We start from the raw sequence: 26421 nt of genomic DNA, 5'->3' as shown, positions 1-26421 counted from the left end.
GGGCGACCTGCTCTCCCCCCTCCTACTAACTAAGCTTGTGTCCCCCCTTTTTATAAGCTGGCCTATGTCTCTAACTGTCGAGTCCTCGTCCGACTGGCCTGTGTTTCCCCTACAGCCTCCCCCATATGTATGCATTAGGTTGCGTGCACCACGCCTATTAAGACCCTCCTGTGAGTTGCCTTATGCATATACGCATCAGGTTGCGTACACCACGCCTATTAAGACCCTCCTGTGAGTCGCCTGTAAGTCAACTATAAGTCGACCGTGAGTCGACTGTAAGTCGAACGCCATAGGGCCGTCGAAGCTGGCCTATGTTTCCGCTGCCTAGAGCTTTACCCGTGTTTCCACCTTATTAAGCCGTCTGGTCGCCATCCGGTCGCCGTCGCGTTGCCGTCGCGTTGCCGGCGCGTCGCCGTCGTCCAGGTCGCGCGCACCACGCCTATTAAGACCCTCTTCTAAGTTACCTAGGTGTACTGGATACCAGATAGGCCCTTATGGAGGGGCCTTAATAAGTTCTCTAGGCAGGGCCTTAACAAGTTCTTTACGGTGGCCTTGGGGCCTTAACAAGTTTCGTATAAAGTATCTGCAACGCGTTAACCTTAACAAGTTCTTATAAAAAGAGGTTCCCTACGCCCTCGCCGTATCCTCTCGGTCTCAGAGCTAGTGCAAGCCCAAGGGTGTCCTGTCGTACGCCTAGGGCGCGTCCACGTCGACTGGCTGAATAAGGCCAGTTTCGGGCCTAGCTGCGAGCCAGGTAGTTATACGTCGGGCGGTTTTCGTATCCCAGTTTCCCTTGATGGCCCCCCTGGATGGTATGGCAGGAGCCCCAAGCGGGGGCAGTAGGACTCCTGGTGTTGTTGAGGGCGATGTACGCGTCGCAGGCTTAACACCACAGAGTCGCAACACCAGCGCGCTGCGCGCGCTGCGACGGCTCTCCTCCATCGCCTCTGCACTTAGCCATCATAAGGAATGATTTCCCGATGATGTTTCCACCCGCGGCGACGTGGACGCGTGCAGTAGGGCTTCGCGGGCGTGTCTGGCATATGCCAGCTTGCTAGTGCCGTTTTTGGTTCTGTTCCTCACGTGATCCACAAGTTTGCACCCGGTTAACTTCTGAACGAGGTCCTCGAGTCCTCTTCACCGATCCTCCGTTGTCTGTCGGAGTCTATCAACAGAACCAACCACCATGGCGTCTGAAGGGGGACCGGACGCTGAGTTTCATCAACCGGAGCGCATAGAACTACTCGAGGCCTTGAAAACCGCCCTAGGTGTCCATGTAATAGAAGGATCAACAACCTGGGCGTGCCTCTGGCTTAGCGACATTGATAACCTACGGACTCTGGTGGCTAGGGCTCAAGAAGTACCTGATTTCTTGGCGGGCTATTTTGCGTCCGTAGAAAATCAGATAAAAATAGTTCAAACATGTAGGTTTGTCAACCTTATAATACGTTATGGACCGCTAATATTATAAGGGACACAACGACGTGGCCCGTCTTCTACCACTTCTACTCCAAAGCGACCATCTACTCCACAGCTGTCGTCTACTCCACAACTGTCATCTACTCCACAGCTGACATCTACTCCACAGCTGTCATCTACTCCACAGCTGACATCTACTCCACAGCTGTCATCTACTCCACAGCTGACATCTCTGCCATCACGGCCATCTCCACTTCAGCCGTCCCCGTCACTTCAGCCGTCTCCGTCACTTCAGCCGTCTCCGTCACTTCAGCCATCTCCGTCACAGGGAAAACTTCCTCGTGGTTATAAGCGAAAGCGGGATAGTGAAAATCTGGTGATTAATCGCAACAAAGAACAGCGAGGCCTAGTTAGTTCCATCCTGGTCAATTAAGTTCTTGCTAACAACCCCTAGTGTTATAAGAGGGACCAAGAGAAATGTGTGCTTACGAAGGCAGGCGAGCCAATTGAGGTTGCACATATATTTCCGTTCTCCATGCGATATGAGAATGGCTCTCTTAATGTTGATCGTCCGAGGCGCTCGTTTTGGGCGACTTTACGCATGTTTTGGGCTCAAGAGCGTGTGGATGCATGGCATAATGCAATATTCCCTTTAGGCACCGAGGTTTGTCAAAACCTTATTTGTCTTGCCCTACACGTGCATGGATATTGGGAAAGAGGATATTTTGCCCTTAAACCGATCAGACTTTCAGATGACAAGAAGCGTCTGGATGTGCAGTTTTTCTGGCTGCAGCAACACAAGTTCGCCTCTCAAGTCAACATCCTGCAAACTCCGTCATTACCAAAGGGCCTGGACCAAGGACCAAACTTTGCCAAGCTATGGAATCATCAGACCGACAAGAAAATCTGTTCTGGAGATGAAATTTCTCTTGAAACCGATGACCCAGCGACACGGCCCCTGCCCGACTTCAAGGTATTGGAGATGCAATGGTTCCTACACCGCGTGACAGCAATGAGTGGAGCTGCTGAACCCCTGGACGACTTTTGCGATGATGGCGATAATAGCGATGACGATGTTGCAATGGAACTGCGAAACAGATGGGATTCGTACGCGGAGGACGAGTGGGAATTGGATACGGACTCGATGCTGGATATGGATATTGACGATAGTTCATCGACAGCGCCGATTCCTGATTCATCGCCGCTGCGCCCCGTTCCGCAGCACCCCATTCCACAGCTTCCAGAAGATCACAAGTTCGAGCATATAGCTATAATCCATGGAGAAGAAGGCCCTGAAGTAATTTAGTCACAACTGAAAATATGTTTCGGGAAGGAAGGGAAAGGGAGAGGAAAACTGATGCTGGTTTCGTAGACATAGTAATGCAGGCTTACCAAATATGTAGCTTACGGCAGGGAAAGGGAGAGGAAAACTGATGCTGATTTTGTAGATATAGTAAGGCAGGCTTACCAAATATGTAGCTTATAGCAGGCTGGTCTTCGATGCTACCGATAAAGCATCGATTGATAATCGCTAGGTCGATAATCGATAACCATTAATAATTACTTGGCATTATAGTACGTGCTTGAGGCCAATTAATTTATAAGAGGAACTTGGAGGAAGGCTTCTGGAAAATGCCCTATTAGTTACCTAATATTAGATAAGCACGGGCGTTTTACTACTATCTACCGCTATTTAATACTTTCTACTATTTTCTACTATTTTCTATTAAATATTATTAAAGGAAGTATAGGTTTATAAGATATTAGTAGGAGGGGCTTTGATGGGTGGATGGATGTCGATGGGAATATCCCGACCCTGGATGTGACGCAGAAACTTCTAAGGTTTACAGGTGTTGTGTAAAACGGGAATGGGCACGCTCATCCTGATGGAGGCGTTGATACGAGCTTGTGGATATGAATCGAAGGGAGTAAACTTGATGGCCAATATGGTATTAGATTGGCTGTCAAGTTACTTAGCCATCCTTTCTTGCTGTGCTCGATAAATTTTTTTTAGCAGACCGAAGGTAGCTACAGTTGTCCATCAGGTTGGATGATTGTAATTTCTGTAATGTAGAATTGCGCAATTGTGCAGTTCGTTCTTACAAGGGGGTAACATCAATGCCTCAGACGCCCCCCCTGCTAGTATGGAGAGGAAAATAAGCGAGCCCCAAGTAATATAGCAGGGTTAGGTTATTTTGTGTACCATACTAGCAGGGGGGGCGCCTGAGCAATTCGTGTTACCCCCTTGTAGAGTGTTAGGCTCGTTCGGTTGCAAAAAATCCGAACCGAAAGTCTGGCATTCCTTCCTAATTTGGCACGCGTCCGTGGCACGGCCGTATGCAATATGAGGCTTCAAATTGAAATAGAATCTGAATGTTCAAGCTCCGTATTAAAATGACGCCAAGAGCTCCATTTCAACTCCTTAATATAGTTGAGGGTGCTAGATTATAACGTAGGTGACAGGGTTATGACGGGTGTCAGAGTTATGACGGTCGCGTAACACCGCCTGCCGTATTAGGCTTAGCACTCACCTAATTTAGTATTCTGCTGCCTTAACTTTCCAAATCTCGTCTTCCCCCTGATTGTTACTACTTAATTTAAATACTCATTACCAACGCTCTAATGCCCCGCTAGCCTCGCAAACCTAATTCGGATAAGAAGATAGATATAGCTATTACTGCCTAGAATTTGGGCTACTATAAAAGCAAGAAAGCCTGCGTAAAAGCATATGATATTAACCCAAATACATTTTACAGGAGGATTAACCAAAAGCAGCAGTCCTATAAAGTCGCCTATAATAATTAATAACGTATTTCGTCTTCTAGCAAAGGTATAATTATTTAACATTATATATATCTTGCTAAAGGCGGATTTCTATGTTAAATTAATACCGTTTAAATAATAGTAACAATAATCTACCTGCGCGAGTATTGGAGGATCCCTTGCCTCCAGCCACCCCCCCCCCCACTAGGCAAATAATGGGTATATTACTTTCTGAATTAGTAGGAAGAATTGCGTACTTACTATATACGTTTAATTAATTAAGAACGGGCTATGGCTGGTAATAATCCCGCCCTAGTTATAAGTTTCTTTATAGACTACGCTAATATTAAGACTTAATATAATATTGTAGATATTAATACTTAGAATATAGATAAGATAGGCTTTACTATAGGCTTTGCTTATAGCGCTAAAGTAGTTATACTATGCGGTAATATAAGCAACTTTAAGATAATTAACAGCTTAAGGGAGTAGGTGAGCCAGATTAACGTAATTAGTATATACAGCTAGACTATACCATTATTTATTATCTTTAAGGGATGGTAGTATACAGACTTACTATGGCAGGAGGCTGTAAGCGCTGTAGGTAACTATACTATTAGAATATCAGATAATAGATAGTTAAATTAAGAACTCGGTATACAGTGGCTGCGCCATTTTAAGCATTATACTCGACGTATACGCAAATAGAAGGCCCTTGGCGAAGGCTAGGATAATAACTATATCTACGGTTATTAAATGCTTATTATAGACGGCTATAGTAGTCACATTAATCTTAAGTTTATACAGTTCTGCGAAGATTATAAGATTATACCAATCTGCCTGCCACCTTATTTAACACACCTTTTACAGCCTCTGGATCTTATAATATTCTTATAACTTAAGTAACTCTACTTATCTAAAGTCAACGAATATATAACGTGGGGTATTACTAGAATTAATAAGGAATATTTTCTAAGGATTCTAGGCGAGATCCGCCCTTAGATATATACACTAAGACTAATTAACAGCGCCTTTAAAGCCGTAGGCCTTCTTCCTTATAATCTAGATAAAGTACTTAAGCGCTATATAAATCCTTTTACGCCCTCTTAACCTTCTACCCCCTTATCCTCTATGCAGCAAGTAACAATCCTATCCTCACCTTTACACCCCCATACCCCTAAAAATCGCGACGATTGTATACGGTACGCCTACACGATTCTCTATCCTGAAACTATACCTAAGGCAATAGAGGCAGTAGTAAAGAAACTAATAATGTATATAGAATTATGTAAGGATTAGAAACATCTTCTATAAATAGAAAATAATAAGCTTCGGTAGGCCACTGTAGAAAGGAGGGTAAGGAAGGAGCGTAAGCGCCAGGTCCTCTTTACTGGATTAGTACTTACTACAGACTTAATAAGAGAAATTATCGCCGAATAAGAGGCCGCTAATTAAGCTAAAGAGGACGCTAGAATATAGAGGGAGTAAGATAAGGAAAGGAGGGAGAATATAGCAGCACTTAAGAAGGAGCAAGTAATAGCGCGAAAGGAAGCTCACTCTACTGCCTCTACTACTAAAAAGATCGCGGAACAACACTAAAAGGATACTTAGGCGGTAGTAAGATTAGCAAAAAAGGCGCGCAAGGCTTTAAATTTAGCCACTAATATCACAAAGAAGAAGAATACGTTGGAGGCCCAAGACGCTGCTGCCGCTGCTGCTATATTAGTGGCAGCAGTAGAAGTAGATCAAGCTGCAAAGAACACGCTAGCGGAATCCTCTACTGCTACTTATATAGCAGCTGCAGCGCATTATAAAGAATTACTTACGGCCTCTAAAAAGGTTATAGAAGAGGGTAAGCAGATAGAGGAGACGCTGGAAGATAAGCTTGTTGATAAGCCTATTAAGGACTTTATATATTTAAGCGACGATAAGGCGCTAGATAAGGATATATATATGCGGCTGGAGGACTAAGGAGCCCTTATTAGCCCTCGCCTCCAGTAAATATCTAAATAAGGTGATTTATATACAAATATAAAGCTTTATTTTTTAGGATAATAAAAGAAACTGCGGGATGCTATAGGATGAATTTTACTGCTAATTTACTATGGTTGGGCCCATCCGGCAGAATTTTGGTGTTCCTAACCGTCATAACTCTGACACCCGTCATAACCCTGTCACCTACGTTAGCGTGTTTATTTGGCGGTGAAAAGGGCGTTTAAAATTTTGTGGCTTAATTCTAATTCTGAGGGCAGGATCAAACCGATCTGGAGCCTCCAGAGCTAATCTGATCTGTGATATATAAGGTACCAGCCAGATACCCGACATATAGGTACCAGGAGCACGATCTATCAGGACAAGCCGAGCCTAGCTGGTGGCCCGAGCTCCTGTACCCTGCAGCCGTAATACAATGCTCACCTGCACTTCCCTTCCCTCAGCAGCTTTATCGTTCCTACAACCACATTAGAAGCATATTTATCATATTCCGCAGCTATGCATCGCCGTCTCATCTTCTTCGCAATATCATCACTCGTCGCTGCTTCTGTCATCCAGCATCCCTTGGTCGAACTGGCCGATTCCCAAACCCTTGTCAACACCAAGCCTCTCGTCAGCTCAAATGCTATCCAAAACGATATCAGCTCAAACAAGCTCCTAGAACGCGCCAAACACCTCTACAAGCTCGCAGAGCTCGCGGTTGAGGAGTATAACCACCCGACACGAGTCATCGGCAGCAAAGGTAAGCTCCGTTATCTTCGTTACTATCTCTCCGTCCCTATTAAGACAGCTCTGACGCACCTACAAAGGGCATCTTGCTACTATCGATTACATTTACTCGACACTCGCCGATCTGGGGGATTATTATGATATCAGTAACCAGGCATTCCCTGCTGTAGTGGGCAATGTCTTCGAATCTCGTCTCGTCTTAGGACATTCCACACCAAAATCTGCTGGGCCTATGAGCCTTACTCCTCCCACCAAGCATAAGGAGCCGGTTTATGGGCCGTTAGTTCTCGTGGCAGATGATGGCTGTGAGGCATCTGATTACCCTGCAAATGTCACCGGGTCCATCGCTTTCATTCGCCGAGGCACGTGCCCCTTTGGAACCAAGTCTGAAAATGCTGGAAAAGCGGGAGCTGTTGCAGCCGTCATATATAATAATATTCAAGGCAACCTATCGGGGACTTTGGGGCAGCCCTCAGAATATCATGTCGCGACCTTTGGGATTTCGGATGTCGATGCCGAGCCATTCGTCAAGAAATTGCAGGCAGGCGAGACTGTAGACTCGTCTGCGTATATTGATGCAATTGTTGAGAAAATTAGAACTACGAATGTTATTGCGCAGACCAAAGGAGGAGACCCTGAAAACTGTGTAATGCTGGGAGGACACAGCGATAGCGTCGCCGAAGGCCCAGGCATTAACGACGATGGAAGCGGAACCTTGGCTTTGCTCGAGATTGCAACCCACTTGACTAAATACAGGGTCAATAATTGCGTCCGCTTCGGATGGTGGTCCGGCGAAGAAGAAGGCCTCCTCGGTTCTGATTACTACGTGTCCCAACTCTCGAAGGAAGAGAATATGAAGATTCGCCTTTTCATGGACTACGACATGCTTGCCTCGCCAAACTACGCATATCAGGTCTACAACGCCACCAACGCCGTCAACCCTGTTGGATCCGAAGAGTTACGCGATCTGTACACCGAGTTTTATGAAGCTCATGGACAGAACTACACTTACATCCCCTTTGATGGACGCAGTGATTATGATGCATTCATCAAGAACGGGATCCCAGCTGGCGGCATTGCGACTGGTGCAGAAGGAGTTAAAACGAAAAAAGAGGCTGAGATGTTTGGTGGAACGGCTGGTGAAAGCTTTGATCATTGTTACCATCAACTTTGCGATGCGGTGGATAATCTAAATCTTGAAGCTTGGGAACTCAACGCAAAGGTAAAGTGGCTTTTCTTCCTGAGCGTAGCTCTTGACATTAACAAACGGCTTGTAGCTCGTCGCCCATTCCGTAGCAACATATGCCGTGTCTTTCAAAGGATTCCCCGAGCGGATTGCCATCACTAAGAATGCCTTTCCGGAGCGCTCTTTGTACCACGGACCCAAGCCAGTTATGTAATCTTTTGCATAGATCTCTAGCTGATGTCGGCGAACCGGGATAAAGGACGATAGAAGGAAATGCTCACCGTACAGATAGTAGAAATGGTGTAACCGACTACCGGTACCATGTCAAAACGTCATTTGTCTCACTAGCGTACCACCTTGTTTCAGTTGCCTAGCCCTTGACTCGGTCACCGACTCGGTCTACTTTTATGTTGTTATACCACTTGATTTCCATAGATTTACAATCAAGTCGCTCGTTCAATACCCACACTGCAAAAGCTTACAAATGGGAATTGGCAGGATGTCGGACGGACAAATCACTCATAAGAACTCTGTCGATTGAAGCTGGCTCTAGAAGCTTTCTATATGCATGAGGTAGGGGCAAAAGACTGACGACGACGCTGACGACGATTTGGTAACTGTTACTCAATCGCCACAAGGTCGGTATTGCCACTCAGTCGGTGATAGGTAATGAATAGGTAATAGAAAATAGATAGTAAGACATACGATGGCAAGAAACAGGGTGTGAGTCATAAGGTGGTACTTGACAGTGACCTCAACGTTCGACACGGGAACACCCAGACACGCCCGTCAACATTGCCATCTTGCTCAGACTCCCTGAAGCCACCAGATGGAGCAATTAAATTTGCGTTCAACTGCGTCGGTTGCAGCTGCAAAGTCAGCTATACGCCACTCACTCTATCTCATCAACTAGGCCGTTAAAGACAGTCAGGCTGAGCAGATACTTTCATGTTATTATTTTACCGAGACTCGGTATATATATGCAATTTGGTCGCTACTTTAGCAAGTTGAAACAATACTGGATAGTCGTAACATAATTCTCTAAAACCAGAACGGGTCCATAGAGGGCCAGAAGAATGGTGCCGTTGCATTCTCTGCGCCTGCTTAGGCGACGCTCAAACCTGCTGTTTCAGTATATCTTCGGGTTGCCTTGGGGTTCGTTTACTAACTATTTTTCACCTGTTCGTGCCTATCTGTTCGTGGCCCAAAAAACCCACCTGGAACGAACAGGTGCATATTTCTTGGTCGATCAGATATTCAACAGGGAGGAGCCGTTTGTTTACCTCGCCTGCTCGGTTTCTACCTATTGGGCCGTCTTGGCAGCTAAAATTAATGTTACATCTGGCCTGTTCGACGTCCTTGCGCTTGCCGCGATTATATGGTTAGAAGTAATATAGATTGGGCGATTTTGCCTACCTAGGCTATTAAACAGGTAGAATTCCACCTGTACCCTCTGTAGAAAAGGGGGTCCAGAAAGGGATAATATAGAAAGGGATAGATAGACTACCCCTGCTATAAGGTGGCCCTTCTGGATGAACTCTCAGCTGCAGCCTCAGCTGAAGGGTTGTTCAAAAATGCCTATGAGTTTTTGAGAGATGCTCAAGGTTGCAGGATCGATTAATCTAACATGTACTGGAACTTCTGATTCTTCTATTCATCCTCTCGCCTGTAGGGCCTCTTCTCTACTGCCGCTTTTCTACGAACACGAACACAGTCTGGCTCTATGTTGGAAACGGGGGGTGACTATCTCAACCGAATCTTAGATTGACCTCAAACGTTTCCCTGACTTCAGTCGGATAGTCCTCGCGGCTCAATGAGACACACGGGGCGCTACTTGTTGGGATCAGCCCCAGAGTAGCGTATGTGGCGCAGGGGCACCTGCACTATGGCAGGGCCCACTACTGTGGCGGGGCCCCTGGGAACCGCTAGGGGTCAAGGTCGTCTAGAGGATCTCGATGGTGTGAATCGATTTGACATGTTGGAGCTGACGTCGGGGTACAGGATTTTGTAAAGTAGAAGGGAAAATATCGAATTTAGAAGCTATCTCCGTGAAGTTTGAATTATTTTTATTCCGATGACTCTCACACGCCACCTAACTTCTCTAACACCTACAATGGTCTCTAGGTTACACACGGTAGAAATCCCAACCCTATACTCGTGCCAAGGAAAGTACTCAAAGTGACTCTAAATCATCACACAGAACACGATGCAAGTACTCGAACCACTTGCTGTTCAAACTTAAGACTTGAGCTTTCCGGTTCTTTTGACTCCAATTCATCAGAGAGACAAGATAACACGGCCTTGCTGTACTGTTCGCCCACGGTGGAAGGCAGGTTTTTTTCGGCCATTGTCTTGAGTTTCGTACTGATGCGCTCAGGCGACAGGTTTTCTGATCTCGACTCCTTGATAATGTCAGCCAGCGGCTTCCAGGCGCCAATCTCGAGCAAAACCAGGCCGAGGCTGTAGTAGTCGTAATGGATTACGTATCTCGTAGAATTGTTCTAGTACTTCGTGTTAAAATAGGTATAGTTTGATGATTATTTTTATTAAGCATACATTTCTAAGAGGGTGGGGAAGCGACAATTATATAGAAGAGTGTTAGAGGTTCCACCCGACAAGAAGCAATACACGCTAACTGGAACCCACTTCAATAGCCCCCCTTAAGCTAAATATAGGTAACAATATAAAGGTCATAAGAGACGTTAATATCTCTCTAAACTTAAAGCATCTCTAAATGCATAGAATGCATCTTTTGGCAGCGCCTTAATAAAACTATCAGCTATTTGTTGACTTGTTTATATATATTCCAGCTTAATATCTCCGTCTATAACCTTCTCCCAAATAAAGTAATATTGGAGAGCAATATGCTTAGTTCAAGCATAAAACTTAGGGTCTTTTGCAAGAGCAATAGCACCTTAATTGTTGGCGTAAATAATCGTTGCGTAAGGGGATTCGTTAGTTAAAAATAGTTCTTAAAGGAGTTATTATAACCAAATGGCTTCTTTTACTGCAACTGTCTATACCATATACTCTGCTTTGTAGGTTAAGAGTACTACCGTAGGTTAGCGCTTTAAGGACTAGCTAATCGCACCGCTTCTAATATTAAATATAAATCCCGACATTAATTTTCGAGTTTCTAAGTTATCTACCTAGCTAGAGTCTATAAACCCCTAAAGCGCTTATATCTCTCCTTAAAGGACAAGTTAAAGGTTAAGTGTGCCGCGTAAGTAGGAAAGTATTTAAAGAACAGCTTATATATAAGACTTATTAGGATTAGAAGTAAAGCAACTAATAAAGGAGACGGCGAAGGTAATATTAGGTTAAGTACTAAGCATAGCGTACATTAGGGTGCTAACTAGCAATTAGTATTAAGTCTTAAACGCAGAGTTAGCCTAATAATCTACCGCCGCTAGTTAAAGACGAGAGGTTCCTATTAGCGTAAGGTAAGGGGAACAGTTCTAAAAACCAGCGCTATAAATAGCCTCTTTAAGGTAAGAGAATTAGCTAAGCCGTAGTTTACGGAGTTATTAATCTTAAGTTACTTTTATACTAAGGTAATAAGTAATAGGGCCTAGATCGGTTATACTAAAGCGTCCGCTAAGTTAAGCTTTAATAATCTTAATGTTAATAATATCTAGTCTAATAAGTAGGAGGTTATTAATATAGACTATAATATATATAGAACCTTTGGTAAAGACTAAAGAGTTAGAGTTAAGGGGTTTAAAACTAGCATCTATAAGGAACTCTAAGAGCGTTTAATGCTAAACTTAAGGCGACTATTTAAGACCGTAAAGTGCTTTATTCAGACGACAAACCCGTCCAGTTTTATTATTAAAACCTTTAGGTTAATTAACATAGATCTCCTCCTTAACGCTTCTATAAAGGAAAGCGGTCTTAACGTCTATTTATTTAATCTTAAGGTCTTATACAGCTACAATGGTAAAAAGCGCTTTATAGCTTATAAGTTTTACAATAGACGCAAAGGTCTTATTAAAGTCAACCCCAGCTTATTATTTATAACCCTTTACCACCTACCTTACCTTATATTATATAATCCTTCCTTTACTATCCCGCTTGTGCTTAAAAACCTATTAGGCGTTAAGAACTTTATAATTAAAAGGTCGGTTAACGAGTGTCTAGGTGTTATTTGCTTTATAAGAGCTAATTTCATCTTTACTAGCGGAGTACTATTTATTATTATTAACGTTAAGGGTAGATTATTTCTATAACCTTAGCTTATAAGGTTTAGCTATAGGGGAGTTACTAAGCATAGCGTAGAGGTGTTTAAAGGAAGGGGTTAAGAAGTGGGCAAGCGCTAAAAATGCTGTAATAGGCGGGTTTTCTCTAATATCGACAGAATTACGATACTTAAGAGGTAGTTAAGGCCCATTAGTAGCTACTAGATGTTTTAACTTCCGTAGGGGTGTCTTATTAGTGGCGAGGCGCTTTAATTTTTAAGCTTTCTTAAGGAGCTGTTTCTCTTCTTAATACTATTTACGTTAGGTAGCGTAATTAGGTAGAGCTTCTTCTCCCTTAAACTAAGCGTTAATATCTAGAGTATTAGAGTCGTATTTAACATATTGTTTTTAAATTTAACGCTTATTACTACCGGAAACTGTTAAAATAGTCTCTTAGAAGTGGATAGCTAAGGTATATATAAGCCGTCCTATCTTTTTATCTCGAATTTAAATAATATATTTACCCTTAAAGCTAACAAGGTTCCCTAATTTTGCCTTCTTATTTATATAAGAGCTAAACTTTTTCTAACTACCGGCCCTATACTAGACATCGCACCTAAAGGTGCAAATCTAGGAGTAATTAAAGACTTCGCCTTACTCTATTTTATAGGGGGTTTATATTTCCAACGATTTAATAGGGAGGATATTTTATATAAAGTTAGCGTACTTAACTGCTTCTAGCCAGAAGTTCTTAGAAAGTAAGCAATTATTTATAAAGGTAAAGGCTCGGTTATATATTGTACGATTAAGTCATTTTAAGGCTCTATTTTATTATTAACTCTCTAGGGTTAAGTATAAGAACTAAATTCCCTCATTTATAAGTTCTAGCTAAAAAGCATATCTAAGATATTTTCCTCCGCCATCACTATATAGCTATAAGATAAGACTTCCTTATTGTTTAACCTTCGCTTAATATTATTAAAAATAGAATGGGACTTTAGCCTTATACTTTATTAGGTAGACTTTACTTATTTTATTAACTCTATTTTAGAAAGTAACAAAATATCTTAATCCATTATAGCCAGCTACTTTTATAGGTCCTTTAATATTAAAGAATATGACTTTATAAGGCTTAGTATTATAGTTAATAAGAGAATCCCAATATATAACATCGTGCATTCTACTACGTAGGTAGGCTTTACAGGTATAGTCGTAAAGGTCTAGTAAGTAAGTAAGGTCTATCCCTTTTAATATTCTTTAGAGCTTTTATAAGTTCTAGGGGCTAATATAACCGAGCCTTTTATGCCATAACCTCTTAGCTAGGTTTTGTAAGCTGCTGTATAATATATGGCTGGTTTAATAGCCAACTGCAAAGGCTATAAGCCCTTCTTAATGGTCGGCCTAAGTATAGAGAAAAAAGAGGCCAGACTTATAAAACGCGTAAGCTATAAGCTCTAAGTTATAGAGAAAATCGTATCTAAGGTTAGATAGATAAAGATAAACTTAATTATTAATAAGCTGTGAACTAGATACTAGGTTGGCTTATAAATTAGAGATATAAAGGACGTTAGTGAGAATAAGCTCTCTCTTAACTCCTAGAACTATAAGTCTTAGGTATATATCTCCCTTTCCTATTAACTAGAGACACGTTTTTCTAATTCCGGAGATAATAATCTTCTTATTAGCTTAAAGATCTTAATAGGTAATAAACAGCTCTCTTAACTAAAATATATACTAAGTACACCTAGTATTAATAATGATTGTAGAGGAGAGGTTAATATTTAGTTTAGCCATAAAATAAAGTTATTTAGTAAGCTTAGAGGCGCAGGAGTAAAAAGGAATGCGAATAATACAGGGAACCCGCTACCAATAGGCAATAAGGTATAGTTGGCGAAGTAAGTTACGTATAAAGTAGCGTAAGTTCTTCTATAGGTTATGTATATAGGCTAATAGTTTCCATGCTAATAGTAAAGGTTAAAGGGCAATCTATATAAGCAGTAAAAGACTATAAAAGAAGAATAGTATACCAGCTATAAAGAGTCTAAAGGGAATAAATAAAAGATAATATAAGAGTAAATGGATCTATAGTGAAGAACGTCTAATATAATTAGAAATACGGGAGTTTCAGCCACAATTATTAAGGTGCAATTATAGCCTAGTCAGCTTGCTATGGAGTTAAAGCTTTTATAGCTACCTTATTCGTTGCTAGACTATAGTTAATTAAATAGCCATTTTTGCATATTGCCTTAACTCAGTAAGAGGCTTGCTATTTGTTGTTGTTACTAATAGTGCTATAGGTAATAATGCAGATCCTAATAAGGAGTTGCTCTAATAGGCTCTTTGTTATTTTCTAAAGTCCCTTCTATAAGCAGAGCGCGTATCTATCTCTGCGGCTTTTTTAGGGTTTTCCTTTCGCCAGATCTCCTTTAAGTAGGGTTAAAGGATCTAGCATCTGTCTTTCTAGTGGCCAGCGCGTTTACATAGCCTATAATACGGTCTATTATATTATTGTTGGCCTTACTAATTATAGTGCTGCTAGCGGTAAGAGGCTTAATTTATATATGCTTGGAAAGTTACTAGTTAACTTTAGAGTATAAGTTGCTCTTATATATGGGCAAGGCCCTAAACTTTTAAGAGAGTAAGGGTCTTGTTAGTAAGGGAGTATATAAGGTAGAACGATTCTTGCTAGCCGTTAAAAGCAGGACTAAGACTATTAATAAACTTAGAGAGTAGGTCTATTCGGTCTATAGTATGGTTTTAGGTCTTAAGGTCTAAGTATATCTCCTTAAATTTAATAACGTATTCTTTAACGTTCTTATAGTTTACGAGAGTAAGGTTTCACCATTTAGCGTATATTTTAGCGTATGTTGCGTCTCCTTTTAGCTTAAATTCCGCGTGTAAGATTTTTATTACATCCTTAATTTCGATATAGTCTTCAATAAGGTTCTATCTGCGAGTGCTATAGGTTATAGAGATGTAGTTTACTCCCTTAAGTTGCTTTCTCTTCTAAGCTTTAAGATCCGCCTAATAAGTTTTAATAAGTTTATTATAAGCGTCTCTCTTAACCTAAGGTCGGTTTATAGCTGGTCTAGCTCCTAGGTTAACTAGAGTGTCCAAATTAAAGTTATTCTTAATTAGCCACTACCCAGTACCTTTCTTCCACTTCTTATAGTTTATAGGGCTTTTAAGTATCTAAATGTTAGAGAGATTGATATTGGACTTAGAGTATTTAATCGCTATAATAACTTATAAGAGAAAAGCAAGTATTTTAGTAAAAAGGTAGGAAATAATGTTCTTTAGCTTGTGTACTATTACCTTTTTAGTATTTAGTATAGTGCTAAGGATTTAACGACTAATAACGATGATAATAATAATAACAATGGCACTAGGAATAGTAATAGTAATAGGCAACTAAGACATTAATAGAAAACCTGATTTAAGGTTAATAGATAGTAATAGGCAACTAAGATATAGTAAGAAAAGCCAATTTTAATTAATAGGATGTCTGAAATTTCTAGAGTGCGTATATCTAAGTTAGAGTATATATATCCGAATGTCCGAAATATCTAGAGTGCGTATATCTAAAGTATCTAGAGTGCGTATATCCAAAATATCTAAAGTATAAAGTATCTAAAGTGCGTATATCTAAAATGTCTAGAGTGCGTATATCCGAAGTATCTAGAGTACAAAGTATCTAAAGTGCGTATATTTAAAAAGTCTAGAGTGCGTATATCCGAAGTGTCTAAAGTATAAAGTGTCTAGAGTACGCATGTCTAAAATGTCTAGAGTGCGTATGTCCAAGGTATATCTTAAGACGTAGTATATAGGTCGCTGCGCAATAGAAGCGTCTCCGGGCTTATAACCTGTTAAAATAGGTATAGTTTAATGATTATTTTTATTGAGCATACATTTCTAAGAGGGTGGGGAAGCGACAATTATATAGAAGAGTGTCAGAGGTTCCACCCGACAAGAAGCAATACACGCTAACTGGAACCCACTTCAACACTTCGGGTGCAGATAATTGCGCAATGCCTCTCCTTGCTTGCCCTCGGGGAGATTAGAAAACTGGTTGGGGTCGTCGGGCCGGCTATGGGAAAAGCCGGTTATGAACGGTGACTGGAGGTTCCGCGCGCCTGTGCCGTCACCAGTGGTGACGAAAATCACGTTGTGCGATGATATGCCTTTATGCAGCCAGCCAATCTTATGGAACTCTAGCACTGCGGTGGCAAGCTCCGTCGCGAGTCGGAAGCGGCTGGTTAGACTTACTTTACTGGCCCTGTTTTCCGAAATGACTTGCATGAATGTTCTAAGTACTGGAGTCTGTCGTACCGTGGCGGCTCTAGGTGTAGTATTGGGAGCCCCATCTGAAGCTGTTGGGGGATCCGGAATCTTGTATACGATCCTTAAGTCGGTTTTGTCCCGGTAGAATCCGGAGCATTCAAGACCTCGGAGCTTCGCGCCATGTTCCGAAAGGTGAAGGATGTTGAGCATGCGGTTGAATATTTGCTGCCAGCCATATCGTCCTGAATGTCTTTGCCGTATCCTAATTTTTCAACCAGCACATCCCTATTTTTCTCCATCGTCCCTTGAGACCCAACCCACTGCATTACCTCGAATGTGAAAAAGGGTATCCGAAGGCCGCCGTACTGCTTGGATTGTTCGAAGTCTCCAACATCGAGACGCAGTGAAGATTCTGAGAAGTTCTCAGCATGTTTCTTCATGTTTTTGATGTTCATGAGTTGCAGAATTCGTGTGTGTGAACTCGATACCGCATCCAATTCCGCTTCTGTCATCATTTTATCTGAATCGAGCTTGGCGAGAATAAGGACCTCCACCCTTGAGCGTAGGCTCTCTCTCATTCCGGGGGGCAAGGAAAATAGCAACTCCTGATCGAGTTTCTGAAGTGGAAGGAATACAGGAAAGGTCTCCGGATCTAGTGCTGGGGTCTTCAGGCTGTCAAGCTCTGCACCAAGCTTGCGGAGGGTTGAGGCAAGGTAGTCGAACTTTGCATCATCACATAGAGCTTGGACGGTTGCGTCCTCGCAGCGCATCGTGACTGATGGATTGGGTTCGCTAGGCGTCGTAAACCAAACGTCGAAGAAAGGGGGCGGGACTAAATTGTTAAGTTCGTCGAAGAACGTGCTCAAAGCCGTGGTCTCGATTTCGAATGCGAGCCTATTGCGGTATGTCTCCGGGGCTTGTGAAATCGAGTCTGCGATTCCCTCACAAAGCTTTTGGAGCGTGACCATCCTCAACCGAGCCAGAACGGTACCAATTTTTGGTCTCTTCAAAGGCTCGAGTCTCAGCATATCTCTTATAAGATCGAGAAATGCCTGTTCGCTCGCCGTACACTCTACACGCAGAGAGTCGAGCCATTCTGAGACAGCAGGATTAGAGCGATTGGGCCCAAGGTGGAATTTGTAGACAGTGTATTGGCCCTTTAAATCGGCTATACCTTCTCGTTTGTCCTCGAAGGTCGCGATGCCAGCAGGGCCTTGCTTGAGGTAAGTGAGAATCACGGCGAAGATGCAACCAAGTGACCAAATATCACTAGCGCGGCCAATTCGCAGCTCCTTGACCTTATTGAAGTCCCTGCTTTCCAGAGCCGAGTAGTAGGCAGATCCACCCTTGGAATCCGTCGTAGAGCCTTCATCTTCGGTCTTGATCGATGATATGCCAAAGTCGGCCAAAATGAACCGTGAGCGCTTGACCAGGAAGTTGTCAGGCTTGATGTCGTGGTGACAGCCGATCAGATTGAGGTCCAGCTTTTCGTTCGTATAGTGATGAACGCAGCTCAAGCCATCGACCAGGCCGCACAAGGCCACGAAGAATGAGTCATCTGAGCGAAACTCGCTAGGAACCTTGTCCCTATCCTTTTTAATAAGGTCACTGACATTTTCGCCAGCTAGCGGAAACAGGAGGTTGTGTATTCCGTTGTGAGTGTAGGAACACAATAACTCTAAGATGTTAGGATGCTTGATTAGGCGCAGAATCTCGAGCACCTGAGCCTCCTTTTGATAGGTTTCACTACCTCCTGATTCCAGTTCTTTCCTAGCTATTTCGATTCCCTCGTTTCGCAGTTAGTATAGCGGACAGGATTCGCGAGCAAAGGAAGTTCCCAGCCCAGAAAATTTGAAACATACCGTTTTGGGCGGACTCCCGAACTGTAGCCCTGGTAGCGTCTCCTTGTAGACCTTGCCATAAGACCCGCTTCCGAGGGACCTGTACTCCAAGTCTTTATATATAAATGGAAGCCTTATGTGATCGTCGAGCTTTCGATGGAATAGATTTCTCTGGAACGACGGGACAGAAAACTGAAACTGTTCGTCCCAAAACCGTTCAATGCCGCTCACAATTTCGGCGAGCTCATCTTTTAGAGTTTGCAACTTCTCATCCTCGGCTTCGTCTCTCTCCGTTTTCTCCAGGTGCGTTATGGCGAGCTCTCGACCGGCTTTGCCAAGAATCCTTTCCAACTCTGCCGACTGCAGCGGGAGTCTCTGGTCCAGCTCGTAAGGCTGAAATTCGTCCTTTTTGATGAAGTCAGAGAGGAAAGCGATCTGCTGAATGTTGACAAGAATGGCAAAAGTTCGCAAACCACCACCCATAACTCTCTTCACTATCTCGTCATGGTGCTGGCGTTGTAGATCAGTCGTGCGCAATGCAGCGCGAATGTCCGCATCCTTTAACTCATGTCGGAGCGACTCGGCGGTGATGAAATATTTCACGTCGATATTCTTTTCACGTAGCCCCCGGATCCGGTTTTGAAGCCTCGCAAGTGACATAGTTCAATCTCATTCCAAGCTTTTACTCTGTGCTACCGTCGGAGAGGCATTTGTCTTTCTCGGATTTTCGTATCGAGCTAATACAGCCCAAGGGACCACGTGAAGAGACGCCAGCTGTTATGCACGGGGCATGAGCGTGGTGCAGCATATGGGTATTCTTCAATTTCACTAGTCCATTTGTGATGGTAATGGTTCAATCATCTTAGCATGGTTTGAGCGATTTGATTCCTTCAACAAAATCTGCTAGCCTTTGCCAGTCACGCTAATACATAAAAGTGAAGATACAAAGAGTGCGCGTGGTTTGTCATCCATCCTACTCTGCCATCCTGATTTTCTCCATTTCTTCCTATGAGTAATTAGGCATTGTCGATATGGTAGTCTCCAATCATGAATATCTAGCTACCTCTGTCAACAGCCTTGGTACCCGCAAGAGACAATGATCTTCCTTGTCCTAAACATAGTCTAGTTAGGCTGTGATGCTCCATCAGTAATCGTTTTTCGTACCTTGATCTTCCAATTATTTTCACCGAACTCGGTATTGAGCAAATCTACGAGGGCTTCTCGAGACTTGAGGTACTTGAGGAAGACTACGCCCTCGACGAATTTAGCTGGGGCCGCGTTAGGCATTTGGCAAGAGATGTGTGTGAAGAGATAACTTGAAAGAAGAAATTGTTGGAGGACAAATAGTAGGACAAGTGACGGCCTTGATGGAAGGAGGCTTAAATTTGGGTGTAAGAATAAGAGGCGGAGACCAGTGATTACAGACAATCCCTAAGGCTTGTGCGCCGTTTTGATTTGGCATTTTGGAAAACGTGGTGCCGTGGAGTCCACCGGGCGAGCTGGGTTGGTATAATTGGTCAGCTATTGAAGGAAATGGTGGCACTGTGCCGGAAAGGTAGGTACATGCAGAGACGACCTGCACGTCCCCGCTTAGACTTCCATGCCCCCGGAGGCCACCCCGCACCGCAAGTATCCTGAGGATTGCCGCCTTATCGAATGAGTCACCTCTGCGTTAGGTGACAGTACCGACCGAGCCATTATATTTGGGGCTGGACTCGTTCACTTTTTCTTTTTCAACAATCCTCGCAAGTAACCAAGGTAATCTCGCAAGCTCCCGTGTTTTTCCAGGTCCTCTTCTCCTGTCCCTGCCTTCTCCAAATCATGTTCATGAGACCGCTTTGAAAACCGCTGGAATATTCCCACTACAGCAAATGTACCAACAACCATGGGGACTAGCACTACAATGAACTTCCAAAAATCCCTTGCGACAACGAAACGAGTGGGGCCATCGTTATAGTCCGCTGGACGAGCTTGGACAAGGTTCGAGGAGAAGATCCCCTACAAATGGGATTAGTGTTGCTTCCAATAATCTGACGGACGAACAAACCGCTAGTAGAGAGGCAGGGAGATATAGAGTAGCGACAACTGTTAAGGCCTTGATGTTGATGGAATCCTTTTGTGCTAACTTGCCTTCGAGCTCACCCTGTTGTGCGATTGAGAGCGTGGACTTGCTCGTACGGTAGTCAAGTATGTTGGAGAGCTATTTTGGTCAGCCTTTGCTCGTAGAAAGTATTGTTACTGAGGTCAAAAGTGTTTAATGGAAATAGCATACCAAGGAAGCGGTCTCATTGGATCGCTCGATAAGATCCAACAAAATCCCCTTGTAATATGTTACTTCGTGAATGTAGTCGTCAAATTCAAGTAATATTGCGTCCGACATCTCAACAGACAACAGCCTTTCATTCTTGTACAAACTTTGCATCCTTTGTCCTAAAACTATGGACGATTCAATTACGGCTCGTGCGGTAATGAGTTTGCTGCGCTGTATCTGCACCTTTTGACGGTCTGCAAAGGCGACCTGATAATCAAAAGCGCTGTATTCGTCCAAATCGGCGTATTGAGCCTTTCTTTCCTGGATAATGCGTCAACCTAAAACTAAGCAGTGAATGAGCAGCTGGCTGTACCATCTTGAATAATTCGGTGGTTTGGTAGTCAATATATTCATCCCAGTTCCGGATTGATGCACCGAGTACTGCAAGATGCAATAGGCTGTGCCTTTGAGCTCTGACCGCATCATCGGCCGAGACCACTTTCAGCTTATCTGCCAATGCGTTCTTTATCAACTGCGAGAACTGGAGAATTATCCAGCTTGCTACATTGGTGGAGCTGCAAATTCGCTGGTAGACACCAACCTGGCGCAAGGACCAGGCATCGGAGCCGCCTCTATTGTTTCTTTCCAAGAAACGAACAGCGTAACAAAGTTCAACTAAGTAGTGACATTAACATTATGAAGTCTCGTTGGAAGCTTGGCATTATCGAGGAAGCTCACAGTCCTTGGTGCTCGGAGAGGATATGCGCCAGTGAAAGTTGTTCCAAGTGTCGTTGTTGTCGCGGCTTCGAGAGCCAAATGCATGGGCAGTCCTCATGAAATAAGCGAAGGCGCTGTTCGAACTAATGACCCGGCGAAAAGTTCTTTCGCTCACGCTTAATCGGCCCCAAGAATTTGCTATTTGCTGGATTATGCTGAGCTTTCAGTAAGCCGACCTACAACCACATACATAATACGCTGAAGACGAGTTGAAACGAAATGGAATCTTACAAGAATGTGTCTCTCGTGTCTGACTGTTCTCTGATGAGCCACAAAATTCACAGCAGAGATTGGAGAACACACCTGAGGAAAGGGCAAAGCGAGTTCCGATGCCTTGACAAGTCCCAAATTGAAATCTAAACCGCTCAGTACTCGTTCATCATATACTTCATTATACAAATATACCAAGCCATTGTCCGCGGTAGTTGGTGTCGGGCCCTTGAATTATGTGTACCTCGTCCTTTGTGTCGGAAAAGAGTCGCGCGGTGTCTTTTGCCAGCCTTTGATCCCCGAGATATTGGTCCCAGTTGTAGCTCCATGTCCAAGCCACAGTAGCCTCTACAGGCCGGGGCAGCTCGTTATTCTGAACCAAGATATTTGAGGCTGCCATGCTTCTCCGCACAAACTCACGATCCTAGGAGAGCAGGTTGTGATACTTGCCCCTAATGCCAAGCGAGTGGTTTTCGGCTAGTGCGAATTGGACCGGACAGCGCTTCTGCCCAGTGCTCACCGGGTTGGGACTTTCCGCCAATTTCCGCTCCGGCGTTGGTGACATTTTGCTTCTTCCGTACCGGTAGCCCGCGGACGACGCAACGTGCGTGGCGCTCCCTCGCTCGCGTGGGAGCAGGGGTTGGCGAGGAAGCTGCGTCCGTTGCCGAGAACTCGGGACATGTATTGTGGTTGGAACGCGAAGAAACGCTAGGCAGGGATATAAAATGGGAAGGCGAAGCGGCTGGCTGGGAACTATCGCAATTGGAATCCCAAAGCCAACGCTTGCTCCCGCATGTGACAAAGCCTTGTAGGTTGAATCAGCATTTCCAAATATCAAGCTTTTTCGTGCAGAAGCCGCCGTGTGAATGTTTCTTTCTAGGATCGGAAAGTTTAGAAATCCCAGCTCTAGAAAAGTGGAGGGAGATGTCGAGAGGGAAAACCGAAAACGAGGGGGACGGAATGCAAGTGCCCAAATATGGTTGTGCTGTTCCAAGTCGTTGGATTCAGCTTGGAACCGAGAATCGCTTGATTCGCTTATTTGTGGCTGCTGAAACTCAGGAGGCTGAAAAGACGCCGGTAAAACATGCCAACTACAGCTCTGTGCACGACCAGCTTCACCCCCCCTTTGGCGAGATTTCAAATTCGCTACGGGCATCCAATCTCGCTTGGTTGCCACCAACTGTATATAGTAACTGTAGCGAGCGCCTATGCTTGGCTGTAAGAACCTTGCTATTGAAGGACTTGAAGCTATTCGCGATTAGCTTTTCTCCGCAGTGTCGTGATCTTTGTTAAATACCGTGAGGTTTCCACCCGTACTATATTCGCAATATGGCTCCGCGAATGGGCCTATATCAGCACGCCCTAATTGAGGATCTTCTTTGACTTGGAGTAACCTGAGCAGAGTGTGCCTTCGTCGCTAGTTGTACAGTTCGCTTAATTGCGTCGATTAGAAGGAACTTGCGGATATTTAGATTAACTCGGGCGCCTTTAAACGGTAAAGGTGGCCAGTTTATAATGAGTAATCGGATAATTATGGTGGTACTAATACGGCTAGAGGAAAAGCCAACTCTCTTTAGTGATGAGATGGAGTGGTTGATCTATAATATATTTAATGTTATAGTAAGCCGCTATACAATATTTCGAGAGCTCTATTTAGCTGGCTGGATAAGGAAGCGGGTAAGCTAATTAGATCCTCTAGTTATAGAGCTTAGAGAGTAGCTTACGCAGAGTAGTGTTACTAGGTGGCCCTTAAGCGCAGCGCTTACGATCGCGATATATATTTCGCCATTATATTATAGTATACCGCCGATTAACTAGTATTTATAGATGAGTTAGGCGTAGATTTAAAGACGGGCGTGCGGAAGACCGGCTAGGCTCCTTATAGTGTTGTACTAGTTTCTTATACGCTATATAACTAGGGTAAGACGAGGCTTAATATACTACCCGCGTATATAATTAACGGCGTACTAGTAGCTTTAGTATATAAAGGCTTAATAAATAGTAAAGGCTTTAAGTTCTAGGTGGTAAATACTCTTCTACTACGGTGTAATCGCTTTCCTGCTAAGCAATTAGTAGTTGTTATAGATAACGCCAGCTTCTATTACTTAAAGAGAATGCAGGCTCTTTTTAACGCCTTTAGCGTTAAGCTTATATATTTGCCTATATACTTACCTGATTTAAATCCAATTAAAGAGTTTTTTAGAGAGCTAAAAGCTTTTATTTGGCGGGAGTGGTTCTCTTAGGCAGAGCACTCTAAAAGCTTTAACTATAGCTTTAAAGTCTTTCTTTTTTAGAGCATAGATAAGGTTGGTAGTAGGAGCAAAAGCGTAAGAGGACATTTCCAACATAGTGGGTATAATTGTTGAGGTTTTTAGTGTAGGGAAGATCGATTTTTGGTAGCGTTTTTTTAATTATATATAACACTTGTAAATATACTAAAGGCTTTAATTTCTTATATATATGGGGTGTCTTCGTTACTATAGAGGCGCTAGCAGTAATAGAGATACTTTATATTCTACTAATTATCTATATCTTGAAAACTTCCTTTAAGCTATATACGACGCTTATTTACCTACTTCTTTAAATCCTTCTATAGCTGCCTTACAACACCCAATTTAACACCAGCCTTTATAAGCTCCTTAATAGGATTAGCGCTATTAGATTTATTACATAGGAGCTCTAAGTCCCATCTTAGATTGCGGACGATTTTATATACCGCCTTAAAGTTAGCCTCTTAGTTAAGATTACTAGATACACTCTACTTCTAATACGCAAAAAACTCCTCTAAATCCTTCGCGCGGTTAATACCATATAGGCGGCGTATTAGTAATATAGGTGAGGATAATAGCGTTAGTTGGCTTGCTAGTGTAGGAGTTTGCTAATCTAGTACTAGGCTTATAGAACTAACGTGAAAGTGGTTAATAACGCCTAAAGTACTAGTAGAGCTCTCGCCGGAGGCTAATTGACGTACTCTTCTACTATTATTTCCTCCCTTTACTGCTCTCTCAGCAAGCCGCGTAGTAAGCCTATAAGGTAAATTCTGAATATTCGTAATACCTTACTAGATACTAATTACCCATTCTCTTAAGTCCTTATCTATTAATTTAACGTCTACCTAGCTAAAAACGTAGCACTAATTAATATTTGGGCAGCGCTTCTTATAACGCTAATATCTAGTAAGCTTAACCTATAATCCTATGGCGTTACCAGTAGGAGACACGTAAGGCGTTAAGCTCCGCTCTAAAATCTGTAAGGGTATTAAAACTTTACTATGGAGTTAATTAAGCATTAACGGATAAGAGCTAACTCTAGAGCGAGAGGCCGCTGATTAATTTATAGCTGGGGTATATATAATTAAGAGGTCAACGGTAAGAGCCTTAATAGCGCCACTTTTATTAGTATGCTTCGCCCATAATATAAGCTGGGTATTAACCTTCTGCCACTAGGCTGCAACCTTAACTTCTATAACGTTAAATTTAACGTCACGAACGCCTGCGTACTAAGTGTTAACTTTAGCCTTAATCGGCTGGAGCTTAATACGAATACCTTACTCTTAATAATATAGCTCTCTCTTATAAATAGGAAAGACTTAGAGTCGCTAAAGATTATAAAGCTAAAGGCTTATACTAACAAGAGTCTCAGTAAAAGGCGAATCCTTTAGGTATTAAATTACTATATTATAATTATAAGTAATAAACACGCCGCCGCTTCTCCTCTTTATATTACTAATCTTACTCTTAAAACGCAGGCGAGGCGGCGGCGGAATTAGCTCATCCTTATACTCACTAAGTAAGCGTAAGCGAGCCCTTGGGGGTGAGCGAGAGGCTAACATTAAGCGAGTAATTGGACGAGCCTAAGGAGCACGAGCGACTTCCTAAGAGGGCGTGGCTTAATATTGTGGTGTTAATACTGGCGGCTCCTGTATTAAATACGGTGACTTATAAGATCTTAACCGAGGTAATCTATTAAGCTAACTTTGGCAGTATATACGCTAATCTTCTGCCTCCTTCTTAGCAGCCTCCGCTGCGGCTTCTGGATCGTTATTTATTTCCTTAAGCTCCTCTAATATAAAACCTAGCTAAACGGTGTTGTATTTGCGTCTTGGCGGCTGTTATATTATATTTGGGTAATAGCTTAACGGCAGCAGGGGTCTAGGTAATAAGGAGGGAGGAAGGTAGCTTCGTTGAGTTTATTAAGAAGGAGGACTCTCGCCTATTAATCGAGCCGCTGCGCGTTTTAAAGAAGGATGCATATTAAGGGCAAATTGATGATAGTACAACACAATTTTAGGTGGATATTACGGCTTTGGTAGGTTAGGTAAGTTCTGTATGGCTTTAATTCGATTGTCCCTGCAACCAGGACGGTCCTTGCGTGCAGGCATAGGCGCTCGCTACAGTTACTATGTACAGTTGGTGGCAACCAAGCGAGATTGGATGCCCGTAGCGAATTTGAAATCTCGCCAAAGGGGGGGTGAAGCTGGTCGTGCACAGAGCTGTAGTGTAACTCTGGCAAAAGAGACTTTTCGTATTGGGCGCTTTTGGGCGTTCCTGCCTAGGTTAGCATGCTGCAGGCACCCTAGCAAGCGTGATTTTTTTAGCAAGCTTTGCCAAACCGCGTCCATATTGCAATGAAATGCTGCAGAAGGCCACCACCAAAAATACCTATATAATTTTTTTTGAGGAAGCCGGGCAAAAATTCGTGATATATGACATCATGACTGCAGGTTTCTGCCCTTCCTCCATCAACCAGCTGCTGATTATATAGGAAAATCCTCCATTAGAGCCCTTCCCCGAA

The 26421-nt window shown here is 43.2% G+C and overlaps 4 protein-coding genes across 4 annotated transcripts; 2 read left to right on the top strand and 2 right to left on the bottom strand.

Moving 5' to 3' along the window:
- Positions 1-1873: 1873 nt before the first annotated feature.
- On the top strand, positions 1874-2461 carry K441DRAFT_516884 (uncharacterized protein; the record flags this gene model as incomplete). Its single annotated transcript, XM_067642118.1, has 1 exon — positions 1874-2461. A coding segment is annotated over one exon (588 nt), but the record flags the coding sequence as incomplete, so codon positions are not given.
- A 4211-nt stretch (positions 2462-6672) lies between these two features.
- K441DRAFT_538656 (Zn-dependent exopeptidase) lies at positions 6673-8303 on the top strand (the record flags this gene model as incomplete). The annotated part of the gene is made up of 3 exons (XM_067642533.1): positions 6673-6916; positions 6984-8125; positions 8181-8303. 3 exons carry the CDS (start codon positions 6673-6675, stop codon positions 8301-8303), a joined length of 1509 nt encoding a protein of 502 aa, XP_067508867.1.
- Positions 8304-16670: 8367 nt separating this feature from the next.
- On the bottom strand, positions 16671-19049 carry K441DRAFT_692932 (kinase-like protein; the record flags this gene model as incomplete). Its single annotated transcript, XM_067652607.1, has 2 exons — positions 16671-18335; positions 18411-19049. 2 exons carry the CDS (start codon positions 19047-19049, stop codon positions 16671-16673), a joined length of 2304 nt encoding a protein of 767 aa, XP_067508866.1.
- Positions 19050-19892: 843 nt separating this feature from the next.
- On the bottom strand, positions 19893-21869 carry K441DRAFT_213474 (uncharacterized protein). The gene is made up of 8 exons (XM_067640548.1): positions 21823-21869; positions 21721-21773; positions 21649-21671; positions 21379-21562; positions 21014-21315; positions 20662-20961; positions 20437-20589; positions 19893-20387 (listed from the first exon to the last, which is right to left on the bottom strand). Exons 4-8 carry the CDS (start codon positions 21473-21475, stop codon positions 20109-20111), a joined length of 1131 nt encoding a protein of 376 aa, XP_067508865.1. The 5' UTR covers positions 21476-21562; positions 21649-21671; positions 21721-21773; positions 21823-21869; the 3' UTR covers positions 19893-20108.
- Positions 21870-26421: the final 4552 nt, after the last annotated feature.

Source organism: Cenococcum geophilum (genome assembly GCF_001692895.1).
Source record: "Cenococcum geophilum 1.58 unplaced genomic scaffold K441scaffold_4, whole genome shotgun sequence".
NCBI lineage: Eukaryota > Fungi > Ascomycota > Dothideomycetes > Gloniales > Gloniaceae > Cenococcum > Cenococcum geophilum.
This window is presented reverse-complemented; position numbering and strand designations above follow the sequence as displayed.